This window comes from Anas platyrhynchos, chromosome 1 (genome assembly GCF_047663525.1).
Source record: "Anas platyrhynchos isolate ZD024472 breed Pekin duck chromosome 1, IASCAAS_PekinDuck_T2T, whole genome shotgun sequence".
Taxonomy (NCBI): Eukaryota; Metazoa; Chordata; class Aves; order Anseriformes; family Anatidae; genus Anas; species Anas platyrhynchos.
The window spans coordinates 96,231,113-96,250,008 of record NC_092587.1 but is presented as its reverse complement, the minus strand read 5'-3'; the positions used below and the strand labels follow the sequence as shown (position 1 = coordinate 96,250,008).

Below are 18,896 nucleotides of genomic sequence, written 5' to 3'. Positions count from 1 at the left end.
TACACTCCACCAATGATGCGCATTGATCCAATTTCCTTGAAATCCTCTTTGTTATCAAACAGAGCCAGGACAGAAGTGATATTTTCTGAAAGCTCTTTAGACCATCCTCCAAAGTGTGTTTTCTCATATATTATCATCTAGAAAACATGATTTCAAACAATGCCTTGAACACGTCCTGAATTATAGTTTGAATGTAACTGCACTCTGCAGCTATATGACTATGATTTATCCTGTAATACGGTGCCTAGGCAGTGGATAACAGCTTGCAGCAAATCCTAGCTCTGTCACAGCTAGATGTGCTGAGCTAACCCTTAAAACTAGTCAAGAGTTTCAGAGTCAACAAGAGCCAACATCTCTGCACTTTGCTGAAGTAATTTCAGTGACTGCAGATAACATACACACCCAAGTGACTTCTTCATCTGCCAAACCACACAGATCAGTTATCAACAGTATTAATATTTATTAACATTATTTATTACAAACATTTCCAAGTGTTGCATGTATTTGCATAATTAAAAATTACCTATACTATTAGCATTTTTTGGAGAAACAGAAAAAGGAGGAATGAGGAACAATAATGCTAGATTAGCTTTCTGCTCCTCCAATCACAGAAGCTTTGTGGTTGTACTCATGACCTGTGGTACTGAGCTCAGGTATAGGAAGGAAGGATTCTAATCTCCCCCATATTTTTTTTTTTTATTTAAACGTGGTACATTAAATGGGAAGATCCCTCCTGACCCACTTCCATTACAGGGATGAATGTGTCAGTCAGAGAAAAACATTTTACATTGCAAAAGCTTTACAATTTTCCTACAGCAAATTCACATTCTCTTAATATGTTAAAAACAAACTACTACTACTACTTTCAAATTTCAGGAAGCATTAGTAAGAAAGCAGACTTGACAGTATTAGTGAATTTTCCTTCAGCAGCAAACATCACATATGCAACAAAAAGAAAACAGCCTTGAAAAGGGTTTTGTATTTCCAGTGCTCCAGTTTTATTTTCAGCATCCTCAGTGCTTACCTTGACATTCATAGGCATTTGTACCTTTAGTCCACCCTAAAAAAAAAGATGGAAAATAGTATTTATATAAAATCTGAAATTATGGTTTGATATGCATTTCACATTACTATCAGATCATGAAGTCTTTGTAATTATATTCACGATACTCAGTGTTAGCCAAATCAAGCATTATCTTAAACGCTCTGATAATTCATGAAGGCCAGGGTTGCTATCAACCTGATCTACAAACAAAATCAGTGCATTGACAACCCTGCAGGGGTGCAAGCAATGTTAAAATATTCCTTTGTTGTCTATTAGCGCTCAAAAGCAAATATTTACCATGTTTTTTTTTTTTTTTTTTTTAAACTAATTTGCATTGAAAAATTTTTTGAATTAACTTTTAAAGCTGTGTTGTATGTATTTTGAGTTACTTAAGCATCAGTGATGAAACACTAAGAAACTATAAACATGAGAAGACAAAAACTATAGCCTGAAACATTCATGTCTGTGGTTAAAGAGCAAATTCAAAAAATGTACTTCCAGTGGAAATGTTAGTGAATGATATTTGGCAGGAGAATAAGACACCTACCTCCCAAGCTGTTAGGTGGGAGCTTCCAAGCTGTTATGTTTTATTGACTTGAGGATTTTAAATTCTCCTTCTGTAGACTTGCTATGTATACAGTCAAATGATGTGTTATATCCTGCCATATCTTTTTCACAATTAAACCTATGTGATGTCTATCAAAATCAAAATTAGCTGCCCCTCTCAAGATTTGTATGCAATGTGAGGTCACAGGAAGACTACTGGGTATTTTTAATAGTAAATCCTCTCCTCTCTTCCACCCCCAGCAGTGTCTGCACTATTAAAAAAAGACAATGAACAACTTCTAAGGCTGTTTTAATTAACGAATTGGTGCTGGTTGCAATACAACTACAAATCTTTCAGTTCTATCTGGTTTGATCTCCACAGCAGCAGTTTCCCAGGAACATGTCCTGCTGTTGCACTGGCTAAGCGTTCTTATTGGAGCTGGTGCAGAAGCTCAGCAAGCCCTGGAACAAGTTACTACTGTGCCATTCCAACACTACCAATGTACCATGGCATGAGAAGACTGTTAAACATGTAAGGATTAAACCTGAAAGGATGTCAGAACCGAAGTCACATGTCAGGGGTGACCTTATTGCTCTCTACAGGTACCTTTTAAGGAGGCTGTAGCGAGTTGGGGGTTGGCCTGTTCTCCCACATGCCTGGTGACAGGACGAGGGGGAATGGTCTACAGTTGTGCCAGGGGAGTTTTAGGCTGGATGTTAGGAACAACTTCTGTACCGAAAGGGTTGTTAGACATTGGAATGGGCTGCCCAGGGAAGTGGTGGAGTCACCATCCCTGGAGGTCTTTAAAAGACGTTTAGATGTAGAGCTTAGGGATATGGTTTAGTGGGGACTGTTAGTGTTAGGTCAGAGGTTGGACTCGATGATCTTGAGGTCTCTTCCAACCTAGACAATTCTATGATTCTGTGATTCTGTCAATCGAAACGACAGGTTGTTGTTTGGTTCACAACAACCAAAAGGCAAGCACACGACTTATTAGGGAGCTGTGAAGTCCTCACCATTTTTAAGGGACGCAGAGATTTCACATCTGCTGAAGGAATTTCAGATGGTTCATTGCATTCTTCCAAAATCTTCATCTCTCCTTTGTAATTATAGTCTGAATAACCAAGCCATCTATAACAATTGGGATAAAGGACTTATTAATCTAATTAGATACATTACAAATGTAACAATCTTAAAATTATTTTTCTTTTTCTGATTATTAGCAGTAGACAATGTGTTTTAGATACTGTCAGCACATCAAAAACAAGCTATTTAAACACACCAGCACTATCAATGCTAAGAAGATCTCAGATACTTTCACTCAGTCCCAGGCAAACATAAACAAAAGAGCAGAAAGTTACCAACTTGCTTACTTGCTTTAAGAAGCCAGTTTGTTACACTGTGAGTATACTGAACCAATACTAAAGCACCAGTATTAAGGATGAGACACGTGAAATTTTACCTAGGACTGCCACCTTTGGAATCGAAAGGTTTCTAACATCAATCCTACTTATTTTTTTTTCAGTGGAAGTTATTAAAGTATGATTGTTTATGACACTCCTTTGGAAAGCCAGATACTTTAATTTTAATGTGAAAATCAAAAATGTTGACACTCCTTCAGACTGCCTTAAATAAAAAAGAATACTGAACATAAAGGTTGGATGCAGAGTTAGTAAACAAAATAAGGAATGGAGGAAGAGACATTGAGCTGTATGGACAATTACTTAAAACTACACACAGATGCTACAAGCAGTTAATAGTCAGTCAGAGTTCTGTCAAAACTATGACAAGATTCTGTTTTTAATTCCTTCATCACCTCAAGCTTCACAGACATATTGCAAGATCGTGGGAAGGAAAGCTTGGCTCGCACGGAAAGGCAAACTCAGACTCTTGTAACAGAACAGCTAATGTCATTCTGCAAAGAAGAGGCACAGAATTTCCAAACTTCAGGAAATGCGAAGTATTGGACATTTACCCAGAAAACAAGACTATTCTGCTCAAAACAGGAAATGCTGGACTACCAAAGGAGCCTCTACCATATTACATCATCTCGCTGCAAAAACTCAGAATATAGCCATAAATCGAAGAACGCTTGCATGACGTAATACTCATCTTCTGGTATTCAGCCACACTGTTATAGTTATAACAGGGTGGGTGGCTAGGGAGACGGCATCTATTCTCCAGTGAACTTAAAGCTAATTATAGCTGAGCTGCTCTTTCTATTTATAAAGCTACTCAAAGATGGAATTATAGAAGACCTCTGCCAGCAACTAGAAGAAAAAAAATCCTTCAAAACTTTGCTTCCACTGCTAGAAGCTTGCTTAGCACAATGCTGTGTAGAGCTAGGAATATCTAGTGTATGTTAACTGATATATAGCAAAAACCTAGAATATCATTCCTATCATTGACTTTCAGCTCATGATGATTTTCTACCTGCTGGCAAACTGCTATAAAACAGGTTCAGTACTCACACTCCTGATTTGACACTTATATATGGGTTTTTTTCAACATCCAGTTCTTCTAAATTGGCAACTGCGCTTTGTATGCAGATAGGAAGTCCCCCTGTGCCAGATCCCAGGCAGAACTCGATCTCTGGAACACTGCAGTCCTGCAGAAACAAACCAAATGCTAAAGATTATCCATGTTCGGAAAGTCTGCCCCACTGGGGGGATGGGGAAAAAGGACAAGTCATCTTTCCTTCTTTTTTCCTGGTTTTCTTACCCTTCTAACCTAAATCTGTTTTTTTTTATGAAGGAAGGTTTTTGTTTTTAAATGCAAATTGTGACTTTTATAAAAGCTAAGTAAATTTCCATCTCCTAGTAACTTTTTTTTTTTTTTAAAAAGTACATTTATGCCTAGGCCGCTTTCTAAAAGCTGTTTAAATACTATTCAGGTAAAGGTTCTGACAGTATTTACCGATAGACAAACCATGCATATCATACTGTAGATTATTTATTTATTTTTAAGACATTGCTTCCATAAGACACATGTAGATAAATATTATGCATGTATTACTAACATTTTCTGGAACTATCCTCTCCTTCCCCTCCAGCCCCCCTGGTGCTAATTAGGTTCTGTTATGCATCTGACTATGCTTTCAAGACATGTGAGTTCAATTTTCTGTCACATTAAATAACTTTACAGTGTCTTAGACAAAGAAAGAAAAAGAACAGTACTGTAAACCATTTGTAAAGAAGACACTTTAGCAATTTTTCTGTTACGACAAAGCAACAAACTCCATTACAATCTTGAAGGTATATGTCTATGCCAGAGAACAACTTGTTGAACACATGACCTGATCTAGAATTTGCGGACTTTTTAGTTGAACCAGATTAAGTTAATAACATTTATATAAAATACATTGTCAAAACCTTTTTTTTTCTCTCCCCAGCACTCAAACACATTATGAATCAATAAGGATCTCCTGTAAGGTCCTGATTCAGCAGTGTCTTACAGAATTGTCTTCCTGTTACAGTGAAAGGTGGCTCACACACTTACAGAGTTTGCTAACTATAGCTGAAAACCTTCAGTACTCAGTGGTAACTTCATAGTACACTTCCCCTTCCAACCCATGGGTCCATTTGCATTATGCCGGTGATCCTGAATAACATAAAAGACCCCAGAAATCCTAAATGTAGCTGGATGAAGATGCCCCTTAAACATGTGCTGAAAAAGAAGAACGAGAAGCTGACCCCAAGGTTCCTTCAACAGAAGTATTGGTTACTGGATTTGTTCAGGAACCAGCCAGGGTCACAACAAAACATTGACCCCACACACCCTGTGGCTTCTCAGAAACCCAGAAGACAAACTACATAGAGCTTGCAGAGAAACCCAGCCTGAGGGCACAAAAGCTCTTAATGTTTCAGCCCCTCATCTCGTGACAATGCCAACACGCTCTCCCTTTACACCTGGTTTTGAGTGGAGCTTTCAAATGAAGAAGCATCACAACTAGAAAAACAGCTCTGCTTGGTCAAAGTTCTTTCAGGAGTTATTTAACTGTCAGCAATAATTGTGGCAATTCTAATAGGTGCACTTCTGTATATTACTTCACTTTCCTCATGAGACCTAAGTACCACAATATTCTGTTTTGGCAACTCTTTCTCTAGCACAATTGTGTTTCCTCTGTATTGTACCTTGCAAACAATGCATACTATTTGTTTTCAGAAAAACAAAAAACAAGAAAAAGGCCACCACCCTTTAATACCAGAATTTTTATATTCAGATGAATAAAAGCAGAAAGACTAGGGATAAAAACCTTTCTAATATAATGCTACTATATAGCAAGGAACATTATTTCCTCAAGTTCTAAAGGTATTGCAAAACAAGATTAAAAGAAGTTTTATTGTAGTTTTATAGTCTCCTATAATACCTGACATATATGTCTGAAATCTGTGAATCCAACAGTAAAATTTGATAAGCAAGATCAGAAGTTGCACCTTTAAGAATTCCACAGGTATGATGCTAGACTCTAATGGTTTCAGATAAATTCTGAAACCAAGTACCTACAAGACTAAACAAGCAGCAAAATAAAGTATCTTTGCCTGAGGGCTCAGACAGACTAGGAGCCAGTATGTTTGATTTTCATTTGGTAGGAGGTATTTTTTTTCCATTTGAAGTTTGGAAAGAACCAGTTTGTATTCTCTTTTCAAGTTTTGCTTTCCTCCTTGAAGTTCAAGGCAGGCTCCACCTCAACAGGTGAAGAATGTAGCAGTTCTCCAAAGGCTAGGTGAATCACAAGCATTCAGAATAAAATCTCTCCCAGTTACTACCACCTCTCTTCAGCCAGATTTTGATAGCCATAAACAAACTCTACTCATTGCAATGGTATTTTTGTGTGTACTAGATTAAGTCTACAAGGTCCTGTCATAAAATAATAAACTGAGGTCCTCATCAAAAGCAGTACCTACTTTTAAAGTTAATAACATCTTCAAGCAAGAAGTACCTTATATTTTCTAAGCGTATTAAAAAAAATCATAAATACACATTTTGACTTAAATAGGTCAAGTTGCATACATTAAGACTATATATAATAATTCACAGATTGCAAAAAAAAAAAGAATTATCTTGCTGTATAAATGAACACTGTATTTGCAGATGTACACTCAAGTAGAATAACATTGATTTCTATAGCTTAAGCATGTAAACCTTAGCTTAGTAAATATTTGCCCTAGCATGTTCAGATTTGCCTAAATGTATTTAATTGGCATCATTACTTTCAGAAGCTTTTTTAACTTTTCTAATGAAGCCACTATCTTTAAAAACAAAATGAAAACCACACAAATATGACAGCATTCAAGTCAAGAACCAGATCCTTCAGCCCCAAACCCTTTCATTTGCAAGGCGTCAAGATTTTAGAGTAAGATAGCCACATGCAAAACTACTATCACAGTGTTTCTGGACAGATCCTAAACTGGAAAGTTTCCTTCCTATTCCCCCTGCCCTGCCACCCACTTCACAAGCAGTCAAAACTCATGCCACATTCATTACGCTACTGACACATCAGGCGAAAACAAAAGAAAAAGCGCTGCAAACAGATTAAGTCTCCTCTGGGTCTTCATTACCAATGATACTACACAGCTAGTAAACGCTTGGGTAGGTCACGGCCTATGGGCACTCAACTCTGTGGCACTCTCCTCCCACCTCCACCAAGTCATCCTGGAGCACTCATGCTTCCCTCATGGTCTTCTAGGAGAAGAGATGAGGATGCAGCAAAGACAACACTGTCTTCTACAGTCTGCAATGTGTTTAGAAAGCATGGGGACTACTCAAGCCAGTTTGCTGAGAACAGACATTTCCAAAACTGTATCATGCCTCTTAGCAGAAAGGGTCAGGCTTCCTCTGAAGAAAGTTACAAAGCACCCTCAAGACCTTAGCATTAAATATTACTCTTGGTGGCATCTTGGCATTTTTCTAGTCTGTCCAAGAGCCCTACCGTAAGCAAGAGATCCAGAGCCTTCAACCAATTCAAAGTGGTCTTGGCTATTTACCCTTATTCTGGATCCAGGGTTATAGCACTAGCAGGGCTAAGCACTTTTAGTGCTGTTCTTCTCCTTGGAGCTGTATACTTCGGTGACTGAAGTGATCAAAATAGCCTGATTAAATGATGGTAGCCTTTTATGTCAACAACAGGACAAAGCATGACTAAAGCCTGGCTTCCCAAGCAAAACGTAAAGACTATGAGAGAAAAGAGGAGTCTATTGAAGAACAAGCCTAATTAGTTCTGGTGCTCTTAAACAATTGCTTTTTAATTCAGTCTAGACACGCATCTTACTGTCGATACACAGTTTGTCCTTAGGACATATCAGCTTCTGCAGCATTTTTAAAATTCTTATTCTGTCAGTACTACAGCCTTTTTTTATCCATTCAAAATCCTTTCTTCCAGTTCTGCCTTGTGCCTCTCTTGCTATCACACATCTTCGCAAAACCAAATGACAAAACTTAACATGGCTGCAAGTAAAACAAAATACTAAGGAAATTAATGCCTATACCACCACCAACGCTTCAGGATACCTTGTGGCATTTGATTATGTAGTCACTGCTTGAATTAATATTTTCTTTTCATCCAGCAAACCACACAAACAGAACACAGCCTTCAAGTAATATTGAGCATTGGGTGAGCATTCCAATTACTAAAAGTTTTGCTTAAGGTAACTGCACAAGGAATCCAGTTATTCCCCATCTTGCAGATAGAGATTAAAAACTGCTGTTTCAGACCTCTTGTCATCCTGTAAAACAGTGGTTTATAGGATTACTCCAGAATGAAAATATCAGTACCTTTTTTCAGCTCTTGTTTTTGGGAAAGCAACTGTTAGCATCCTCTTAGGGCCTCCAGAAACAAAGAGAAAAAGCCCCTCAATTCCACAGGATTTACAGCAGACCTTGGAACTGACTTGGCTTAGTGGATTGCAGAAGCCGCAACAAACCTGTGTTTGCAGGTAGATTTCAATATCTTAGACCCATATTTACTTGTCTTAGTGGAATTAAAACTTCTCATTATTTCAAATAGATCTTCATTTCACTAGTCCCATGTTCTGTTCCTTTGGGATCTTCTCCTTCTCCCCTCCCCAGCCAAGTTGCTTCAGTTAAATACACATGAATTCATCAAATCCATATCCACAGTGAGTAGAGCCACAGGTTAGCTACAAAGTTAACAGAATCTGTTTTCTTCTGGATGCTTGAAGCCAAATCAGAGCAAGAAGCTACTGTCAGATTGTTTCTGAGCACACTAACATCTGCCAGTAAAAAATAAAAATATTAAACACACCTCCTAGAGCTTCTTTAGTAAACATCTGTTTTTCTCTTCTTTGTAAGCCATTTTCTTTCCAAATACTTAGCCAATGTTTGTATCTGCTAATTCAAGGCATCTGAACAGCCCCTAGACAACCACCACCAAAAGCCACTAGAAGAATCAGTCAACAAGCCAGATAAACTGGACACACAGCCAGTATGACCAAACTAGGCAGTAGACAAGCCACTGGGCTTCTCAGGCTATGAAAGAGAGAATGGCAGTAAAACATACTGCTGATCATACACACAAGCTGCCTAGAAGAGAAATACCTATTTGTCAATTAAAAAAAAAGCCTATATTTTCACCAAAAAAAAGTAAATTAAAAAGGCTGAACTGTGGTAAACTACCTTCTAAAATTAGTTTCACAGCAGCTGACACAAAACTTAAAAAAGGAAATTTCACAAATCAAGATGTAGAGGACAAAACCCTGCTTAGCAAGTTCTATACCCCCACTAGCTGCACACAACACTAGGGACTAATTGCAAAAGTCCACCCATATTTACTGGAGATTTAAGTTACATGAGAAATAGTGTTGATTATTAAAATAGGGGATTACTGTAAGGAAGGCTTTCCATCTGTGTGGTGGTTTTACTGTGTATGGGCTGCTGCAAGGAAAGTTAACATCCCAGCCAGACCCATTACACTGTGTTCCATACAAATGAACCACATATGGGAAGAAGAACAATATTAAATTTACTTATTTCTATTACAAACATTTTTTATCAAGCATGATGGAACTAACAACAGTGTCTTTTGTGTCCAAGGGTTTTCTTAGATACACAAAATACACTGAGCTTCCCTGAGCTTCAGACCATAGTTCTGCATGTTATTACTGGATTTCTTTAATTATTTATCCATTTTCCATATTATCAATATCCCATATTGGTCAAATGTTTTTAGCATTTATTTGAGCTAAATAAATTAGAAGAACTGTTCATGCCCTCAACTAGCCTCTTCTGAATTTATTTATTTTGAAGTCTTTAAGAAAATGAAAAAGTATTTCTAACTGCTGTGATGACATTATATCTCTGTACTGATTACAAAAAGGTCATCAGTTTTAAAATGACTTGTATACCAGTAGAGTACAAAAATCCAGCACTTTTTCTGAAACACTTTCACATTGTGATACAAATGATAATTCACTCACAATAAAGGGCCGTTGCACTGTGAATAACGGGAATGTTATGCTAAACACAAAGAGCACTAATTCTTAAATCACAAGATCTGGTAAATATATTCCTCATTCACTAAGTAATAATGGACACATTATATTTAGTTTTAGGCATTTGATTCCTATCTTTTAAACAAAATGCCTTTTAAACTTCTGGCTGTATGTAGAGCCAGATACTGTAGGTGTACCACTGGGCCACGTGGAACCCCAGGAGTTGACACAAAGCTGTGGAAGCAGCAACAGTAAATTTTGAAGGCTATGCTGTACAAGTGGGATTGTAATGTCTGGGATTGTTACATGATTGTTTCCTGTCTGGACGCCTACCTGGGTAACCTGCTCTAGTGAACCTCCTTTGTCAGGGGGGTTGGACCCAATGATCTCTTGAGGTCCCTTCCAACCCCTACAGTTCTGTGTGATTCTGTAATCCCAGCTACTAACACCCAAAATAGAAACCATAATAATACAGTAGGTATTTTAAGCTTAATATAAGCATTTCTTAATAAAATATGAACTAATTCCATTTAATTTCAATTAACTGGATTGGTAAACATCTAACCATCACTGTATCAGATAAAGGTGGTGGCAAAGAAAGATAAGCTATGTTTGCTTGTTATCTTCAGGAAGAAAAGGAAATTTAGCACAAAAACTAATAGCAAAGAGTAAACAGTCACTTTTATCTTGAAGGTAAGAATTTGATTCACAACAAATTGGAACTAAACACAGCATACACACATTGTTCATTGTTAGTGATACGCCACTGTTGCCAACAGAAATTTACCATATATGTGATAATATCATTAACAATGTCTATACCTTTGTTACATGTTTGATTGAACCCACTGTGAGGTTTCTTCGACGGTGTTTTACACCTGGAAGATCCCAAAGGTGATCCAGTATAGTCTCTCCTTCTTCTAGTACATGTTTCCGACCCTGGAACTTTGGTTTCTCATAGAAAATCCAACTGTAATAACGAAATCATGGACTGAGTTGTTGCTATTACGTAAGACTATGCTCATACAGCAGATTTGCTGAAAAGCTTAGCAATAATCTCTTCTGATCATGCTAGTTATCACCAATTTCTTACATACTCTTTCATTATTCACATATGAATGTGATACATATCTGACTTGTGCTTTAAAAATAACGTATACATTTCTTTTCCCCAGGAGGTAGAGTAACATAACTTAAAATATTAAATTTATAAAAATATAACTCAGTAACTATGCAAATAAAAAGACATTTTACTAGAACAAACATACTAACTGACCTATCAAAACATGCTCTGTTTAAGTACATACTAAGTTAGGCATAAAACATACACATACTAATGATGACATTCAATGTTTCCTTAGGATGTGAAAGAAATGCATACAAAACAAAAAATGTATGCCTCAAGTCTGCCTGTTACATACATTGTTACTATGGCCAAGAATCAGAAACACACACTGTAAACGCCACCAAGTAAATTCCAATGCAACAGCTGACATGGTAACAGCCCCAGGTTGCCAAGGCAAACCTATTACTTCATTTTGAGCTATACCTTTACAAGTGGATTGAGAAACACTTAAAGGTACTTGTATATCCTCCTGCATACATAATCCTCTAAATGCTACCTTACAAACTGCAGTGGAGATTGCATGCTTTATGTTGTTTTTGTAACACCTGTTGTATAATAAAATTGAATTGGAAAAAAAGCCAATAAAACAAACAAACAAAATAAAAACATTTTCTTTGGCACACACATACTTCTTGTGATGATTATTGCTTTACTGTCTCAGCACTGCAGGCAAGAAGTCTAAACTTACATGCTGTTCTATTAGGAACTTTCTGTTTGAAGTTAATTCCCAGGAGAAACATTATTTTTGCACTGCAGCATTTGAAGCCATGTTTTATGCTTTTTTCATTGGTATCAGTCTAATTATACAAGAAAGAAAAAGACAGTCTTGCAGATCAGATATGTGTCATAAATTAAAGAAATGTAAACACAAGGAAAAACACACATACAGTCTTTTGAAAAGATTCTGTTTAAATATGACCTGGATTCCTTACCATCCTCTAATTATCCTAAGTAATGCTCCAATGGGAAAGATCCAGGATGTGGTATCCAGCACATCAGAATGAACTTCTTGTTTACTTTTGTCACCATGAATGTCATAAATAATAATCTGAAACAAGACAACACATACGAATGAAGGCCCATTTCAATATACAGCACAGTTAATTTTTGCTTGGAATAAAACCTACTTCATTTTGCGCCCACTAAACTGATATCCTACACATTTTCTTGTTATATGAAGCACTGTATGGAGGACAAGGAAATACAGTAAGATTACTAGTGACAGGAGTTTTGTAATACAATCTCATTATAAGCAAATGTAAGCATATGTTACATTAAAATACAGAAAGCTAACATCAGATGCTTTCCATTAAATAAAATGGTATAATAAATTATTCCATGAGTCATATTGATCTGTGTGATGCACAAATTCTGCTTACCTTTCCTGGTCTTGGATTGTATTTGAGACCTGCTCTGTCAATTAGGTTCTGAAATTAAAAGGACATGGAAAAAAACTATTAATATCCACAACAGTGGCACAATGCATGGAAAGCTTATTCTAGGCCCACTGTTCCAACAAATGTATATAAGTGTGATTAGCAGAAACATCTACGATTTTTCTGACTGTTATTCAGAGTTGGTGTAACTAGCTTAACAGAATCAAACAGTCAGCAGAAAGCAGCAAATGCTAGAGAGGAAGAACTATTACAGAATTTTAACTTAAGGAAATGTATTACTCTTTCCCAGCAAGCAGAAAGTTGTATGTTTTCACAGTGGTAAAAACAAACCAAACCTCTATCAAAGAATGAAACATTCCCAACATCATGAAAAGACATGCTTCTTCAGTTGCACATTTGGTCTATGAAGCCTTTTTGATTTCTTAGTATCAGAAGAAATGTTTCCATACCCTCACCTGCCATTGCTTTAAATAAACTAAAAAACAAATGCCAACCTACAGAAGCAGGTATATTACTCGTTAACTGAGCTACAATTTACAGAAGACCATGTGATGAAAGAATCTAACAACTCAGTAATTATATTTTTTGGAAAACACAGCTCTACTAATCACAAAATGTGGAAGAAATGAAATAACAGCATTCATAAAAAGGGCAGTTCTGTGATTTTCAGATTGAAATATCCTTAACATGGTCAAGTCTGTTCTGTTATTACACAAACTTGCCATTATGCATATTTTCCCGTTATATTTTCTGTTCACACCTTGTCTTTTACAATTAGAGGATACTTTGATCTGTGTGAACCGAGAAAACCATGTTTTTTCAATGATTCTATCAGAAGATTTTTTTTTTTTTTGAGTCTCTGATCTTAAACAGCCTAATTAACCTTAAAAAATGAGGGGCTGAAGGAGGAAGAAGCAAGACATAAATTTTGAATCTGGCCTAATCACTTTGTTTATTAATATCTGACACAACATCTTACCGCTGACAATTCTCCCAGTTTTGGCATGGTGTGATCTTGGGACCAGTGAATCTTTGGCTGCAACATATCCTGAAGAATGCTTCCAAATCTGGTTCCCTTCTCAGAGTAGTAATTGGTGGCAGATTTCAAATACTGGTAATACACACTTGTAGGAGCATGCTTTAGAGCAGCATCAGCTTTCTGTAAAACTGGCTTACAATATGTTTGTCTAGGAGAAGCCTCTTCTTCAACCAGTTCTGGTTGCTCCTTAGAGTCAAGTTGTTCTTTTGAAAGAAATGGTGATCGTTCAAGAAATGGATATATATTTTGGTCATTTGACTGAAGGGTTGTTTTTAAATTCCCTGTCCACTCACTGGAAAGACTTTGCTCTTCTCTCTCAACATCAAGTATATTTCCTTCATATGATGATTGTTCCTCATCCTCATCCTCCATTCCCTCCTCCTCCTCTTTACTGAACTGAGAGGTAAACTGTAAGCGCTCAGAAACTGACTGGAGAAGGGATAGCACAGAAGCGTGGTCAGCGTTGTCTTTAGACATTCCACTAGGATGGCCTTCTGGTGACATGTCTGTGGACAGCAGGTCTTCTTGGGGACTGTCATCTTCATATATGGGAGACAAAGAGAAAGGGTATATTCTATAGCGCTTAGCCTCTACGCTCAGAAATGACTCTGAGCTACAGCTCTCTGTTGCTTCTTTCAACTTGTTCTCCTTTCCATAAAGATAGGCCGGCTCATGTTTATTCTTTGCTCTTTCACATGCTAGATGATCTGTACTATCCAAAGGCAGATCAGAAGAAGAAAGAGAGCTAGTTTCCAAATCTTCAGTTGAGACAGACTTGTTCTCAGTTTGAAGGGCACCTTCATAAATGATAGTAAAAGAACTGTTTTCCCACTGCTCAATTAGTGGAGAAGAGCCTGAAAGACCCACCAATTCCTTCATGCCTTTGCTGCAGTCCAGACCATTTTCTTCAAGCTGATCATTTCTCTGCATATCTTGATCCTTCACTTGTACCTCTTTCAGATTCTCATTGTTTTGGGCAAAGACTGTCTTGAAGCAGTGTTTCCCTTCACTGTGCTCTCCAGTAACAGGCAGTTCAGATGCAACAAACTGTGTCTGTAATCCAATATTAAACAGTGTTGTCTCACTTGCTCCTTCTGCTTGTTCCTCTTTATTCTCCACTACCTTTGAATCTTCTAAGGTTGCTTTTACTTGTGCAAATACTCCTGCAGCCTCTCTTCCGCTGTGTTCATCTGTATTGTCCTCTGCACTACTTTCCAGAGAACCCTGAGGACTTCTTTTGTCTTTGGATTCACTCTGCATGCTGCTACTTGCTTCATCAGGCATAAAAGATAATAAATTAATATCTACAGTTGGCTGCACTGCATACTCTGGCACATCTGTATTACTGCATGAATCTTTTAACTGCAATGGCAGAAGCATCTCCTCAGTCACAGCAGCATCTCTAGTCATTAAATGTAAAGACACATCAGATTTTCTACTCGTAGCTGATAACCTAGCGTTACCACACATCTCTGCTGCAGCCAGATGTTCATACACCTTTTTATCATGTTCCTCTTTTGCTAGTATCATTGGGGCTGATTCTGGCTGTGCTGAACTACCAGTAGGTAGAAATCCATTTGTTTGACATGTGAATGCATTATTCAGTATCTTTTCACCTCTTTGGGGCCAATCTGCGCTATTTTCCATACTATTTGGAACCACGGGAATATCTGAGCAATCTGCGTTTTCACTGCTTGTACTTACATTCTGAGTTTCCCCCGTAGCTGTTGGTTCTTTGATTATGTCCTGTGTTCTGGCAGATAAATTACTATCCAGGCTTAAAATCTTTGGAGTTTCAGCCTCAGTTTTAGGCTTAACCTTTTCAGAATGCCTTTTACTATCACTGCATTGCCCCTGACTGGATATTAGCTTTTGTTTGGCTGAGTTAATAACTTCATCAATTATTTCTTTTGCTTTTAATGTTAGTGCACTATGTAGGTCAATTTTATCAGGGATGTAAGATGGTGTCTTTTCATCTTGATTATTTGTATCATATGTTTCATTTCCCATTAGTGAATAGGAGCCTCTCTTGTTGAAATGTTTCAATGAATGCAGAGCTGACTGGATTTCTTCTTCTTCCAGCTGCATGGTTCCAGTTTTCTGATCATTCAGAATATCTGTATTTATTAAACTATCCTTGCTCCCACAAACGTGGCAGACACCAACAGCTTGTTTTGCTATTATTTCCTCTATAGCCAAGTGTAAAACTGAGTCCACTATTTCCTCAGCTTTCTTAAACAAAAGAGCAGCATCTTGGAATTTAGTGTATTGTCCTCCCTCCCCATAAGTATCTTTCCATACTTTCTCAAAACAGAGCTCATTTGACTCTCTAGGTGCAGCAGCTGTTTGGTCATCTGTTTCAGAAAGGGATTCTGAGATACTAGAAGCCTGGTTACAAAGATTCACCTTTTCCACAGCGTTTCTGCACACCTTCTCAGTATGCACTGAATCAGATGCCGTTTCCAAAGTTTTCAAAGGACATATGGCTGATGGCACTGTCTCTACCAAGACGCAGCTGTCAGCCTGCTGTGCAGAGGATACTTCCTCTGCTCCATCACCAGCTTTGAGAAGAGAGGAATTACTGTTCTCCTGAGCAATGCCCAATGTTTCCAAGGCAGAAATAGAAAGGTTTGAGGCTTCTTTGGATCCCCGAGTAGGTGAAGTGGGCTTGGGGATGCAAAAATCCCATGTATCTACTTCAGCATCAAAATGGTGGAGCACAGCTGGGGTAAACTCAGGTTCCAGAGAAACAACTGGGCATGAAGCCCTTGGGTCTTCTGAGCAAAGTGGTGTCTCGGTCATTCTGTCCTCAGGGATTATTCTTCTAGATTCAGCATCCAGAAGAACACAGCCCTCCTGTTCAGCAGCAGCAGAGCATCTAGCAATCTGGCAATTTTCAGAATTAGTGGAAGGAGAACGGATTTCTCCTTGGTTGTCAGATGAAGAATAAAAAGTTGTGGATGATATCCTATGCTTATCACTGTTTTCATTCCTGGAAGAATTACTAATATGCCTATCTTCAGGACTAGGTGAAGATGCAGAAATGATGTCTACATCAACATCTTTTTCAGCGATGACAGGGGAGTGGTTGGCCAGAGGTCTTCCTCCACTTCTCAAGGCAGAATGAGAATCCTCCAGATGTTTTTCTTGTGATTTACAAATAGGAGAGGAAAATTCAGAAATGTAACCCTTACATTCAGAAGGAACAACAGTCATCTCATTCATACCAGCCTCATCGATTTTAGAAGCAGCAGGAATAGGATTGTCTGTCCTGTCAGTGTTGACTAAAGGGCAAGGTGCAGGCTTTCCTGTGTTGTCTTCTGCAAGTCTAAAAAATGCTTTTGCAGGAATGTCTTGCACAGTTTTAAGAGAAACAGTACCGAGGTCATGGACAGGAGCTGAATTTTCTGAGAGGCTCGTATCTACAGGCTCAAAGGATTTGCTCTTTTCACATTCGTGATCAGAATGAGAAACAGTGTCTCTCACATTGTTTAAACTGACTCCTCTTTTCACTATAGTTTTATTTTCAGACTTACAACTAGGATGAAGAGGAGCTGAGCAACAGTCTCCAGTTTCAATAGAAGACTCAAAAGTAACAGAGAGAGGTGCTGTCATCTCATCAAAGTCAGATTTCCCATTTTCACGCCCATGTACGCATGACAATACATCAGCAAAATTTTCTACTGCAACCTCAGATGAAACCTTAATTTTTTCTAGGCAAGGTAAAGCAGGCTGTTGTGTGGCAGTATCCTCAGAATTCTCCGCAAGGATTAATTGGTGTTCATTTAGTACCTGCATTGGTTTTCCTAACTTATTCAGTTCTTCATTACTAGTCACCTGGTCCATGACTATATCTTCATCACTTTTAATAGTTAACACTGAAGCAGTCAGATTATCTGTGACTATGTGCTTTTCTTCTCTGGACTCCATGCTAAGTGAAGTGGGTATTTGTTCATGAAAAGGTAAAGGAATAGTAGCAAGAAAGCTCTGGGGATTTTGTTCTCTTTCTGCAGCTGCCATAATTTTCTGTGGATTGCTTTTTCTTGGATCACTATCTTTATTTGCACTATCTGTATGCTGATCTGCTGGCTGCTGAAATGTAGTGGAACTGGAATGAAGCTCCTGGACATCTGATGTTAGCTCTGAGTGGTTATTCATTTGATGATTACAGCAATATTCTCCTTTGCTTGCTTGTAGTTCTTCATTAACTGTCTTATTTGATTTGGGTGACTGTAAACAATCATCTTGCATTTTTTTTGTGGACTCTTTATCAGATTCTTTACTACAATTAATTTCTTTATCAGAATTAGACGTGGCATTTTTGTCCATCTGAAACAGAGTTTCTGCTTCTCCCAGCAGTTCATCTTCTTTTCCCATGAACTTGTCCACAGAACCCATTTTAAGGGAACTGGTAATTTGAGAAGTGGAATTTGTTAAGATCTCACTGTCTTTACTAGACGACAATAACGAATCTAGTGAATAAGCCCTCTTAACTTTTGTTGCTTCTAAAGCTGGTGTATGTTTTAAGTCTACTTCATCAGACAGTTCAGTAGGTGAAGCTGAGGCATTTGGAGTTACTTCATGTCTGTTGCTACGCAAGCAACACTGAGTTTTACTAGACTTTTTCAAGTCAATTTTAACGTTAGAAGAATCTACAATGACATCATCTTTATGATCTTTATCCTCATCTTCTCCATTTTCTTTCATTAAGTGTCCTGATTTTGGAGAGACAGTTGTTTGGATTTCTCCATTTTCTTTGACCATTAAAGCATTTCCATTCTCAGTACTCTCTTCTCCGTTTTCAGCTGTTTCTGATTGATTCTTCATTAGTTGCCTTATCCTTGCAGAACCTCGATACGTAGCATAAGTGACGGCGGGTGCTTGTGGTTTCTGTTGTGTCTTCCTGTAACAAGAAGCATCATTATCAGCATAAGACAGAATACATAAATAGCTAGTGTGATAATAATAGAGGTTAACACAAACTGTAGATGATGTAATATTATTATTTTCCTCCAAAGACTAACATAAACTGTAGACTGCATGCAACACTATTTTCCTCCTTTTTTTGCTCTTCCTAAACATGAATTTCTGTGACAAACAATACATATACTGTCTTTTACTGAAAAAAGCCAACAAACTATAAGCAAGAACTAGATATTGCTATAAACAGCTTCCGTCATTTGCTTTCTACTGGACAATGGCATTATTATTTAAGAAAAGCCACTGCAAGTCAACATTTGCAATGACATAAATAAGCATACTTCTGTGGAGATGTTATATCCTACTAACACA

The 18,896-nt window shown here is 37.7% G+C and overlaps 1 protein-coding gene across 2 annotated transcripts in view; it reads right to left on the bottom strand.

The window, feature by feature from the left end:
• CRYBG3 (crystallin beta-gamma domain containing 3) overlaps positions 1–18,896 on the bottom strand; it is a 93,097-nt gene that overhangs the window by 34,363 nt on the left and 39,838 nt on the right. For both annotated transcript variants that reach the window (XM_038183867.2, XM_072025067.1), the window contains 8 exons: positions 13,545–18,507; positions 12,548–12,595; positions 12,101–12,216; positions 10,865–11,012; positions 4,064–4,200; positions 2,609–2,723; positions 1,025–1,060; positions 4–137 (listed from right to left, as the gene is read on the bottom strand). In XM_038183867.2, coding sequence (XP_038039795.2) covers positions 4–137; positions 1,025–1,060; positions 2,609–2,723; positions 4,064–4,200; positions 10,865–11,012; positions 12,101–12,216; positions 12,548–12,595; positions 13,545–18,507 — 5,697 coding nt within the window. The remainder of the gene's footprint in view (positions 1–3; positions 138–1,024; positions 1,061–2,608; positions 2,724–4,063; positions 4,201–10,864; positions 11,013–12,100; positions 12,217–12,547; positions 12,596–13,544; positions 18,508–18,896) is intronic.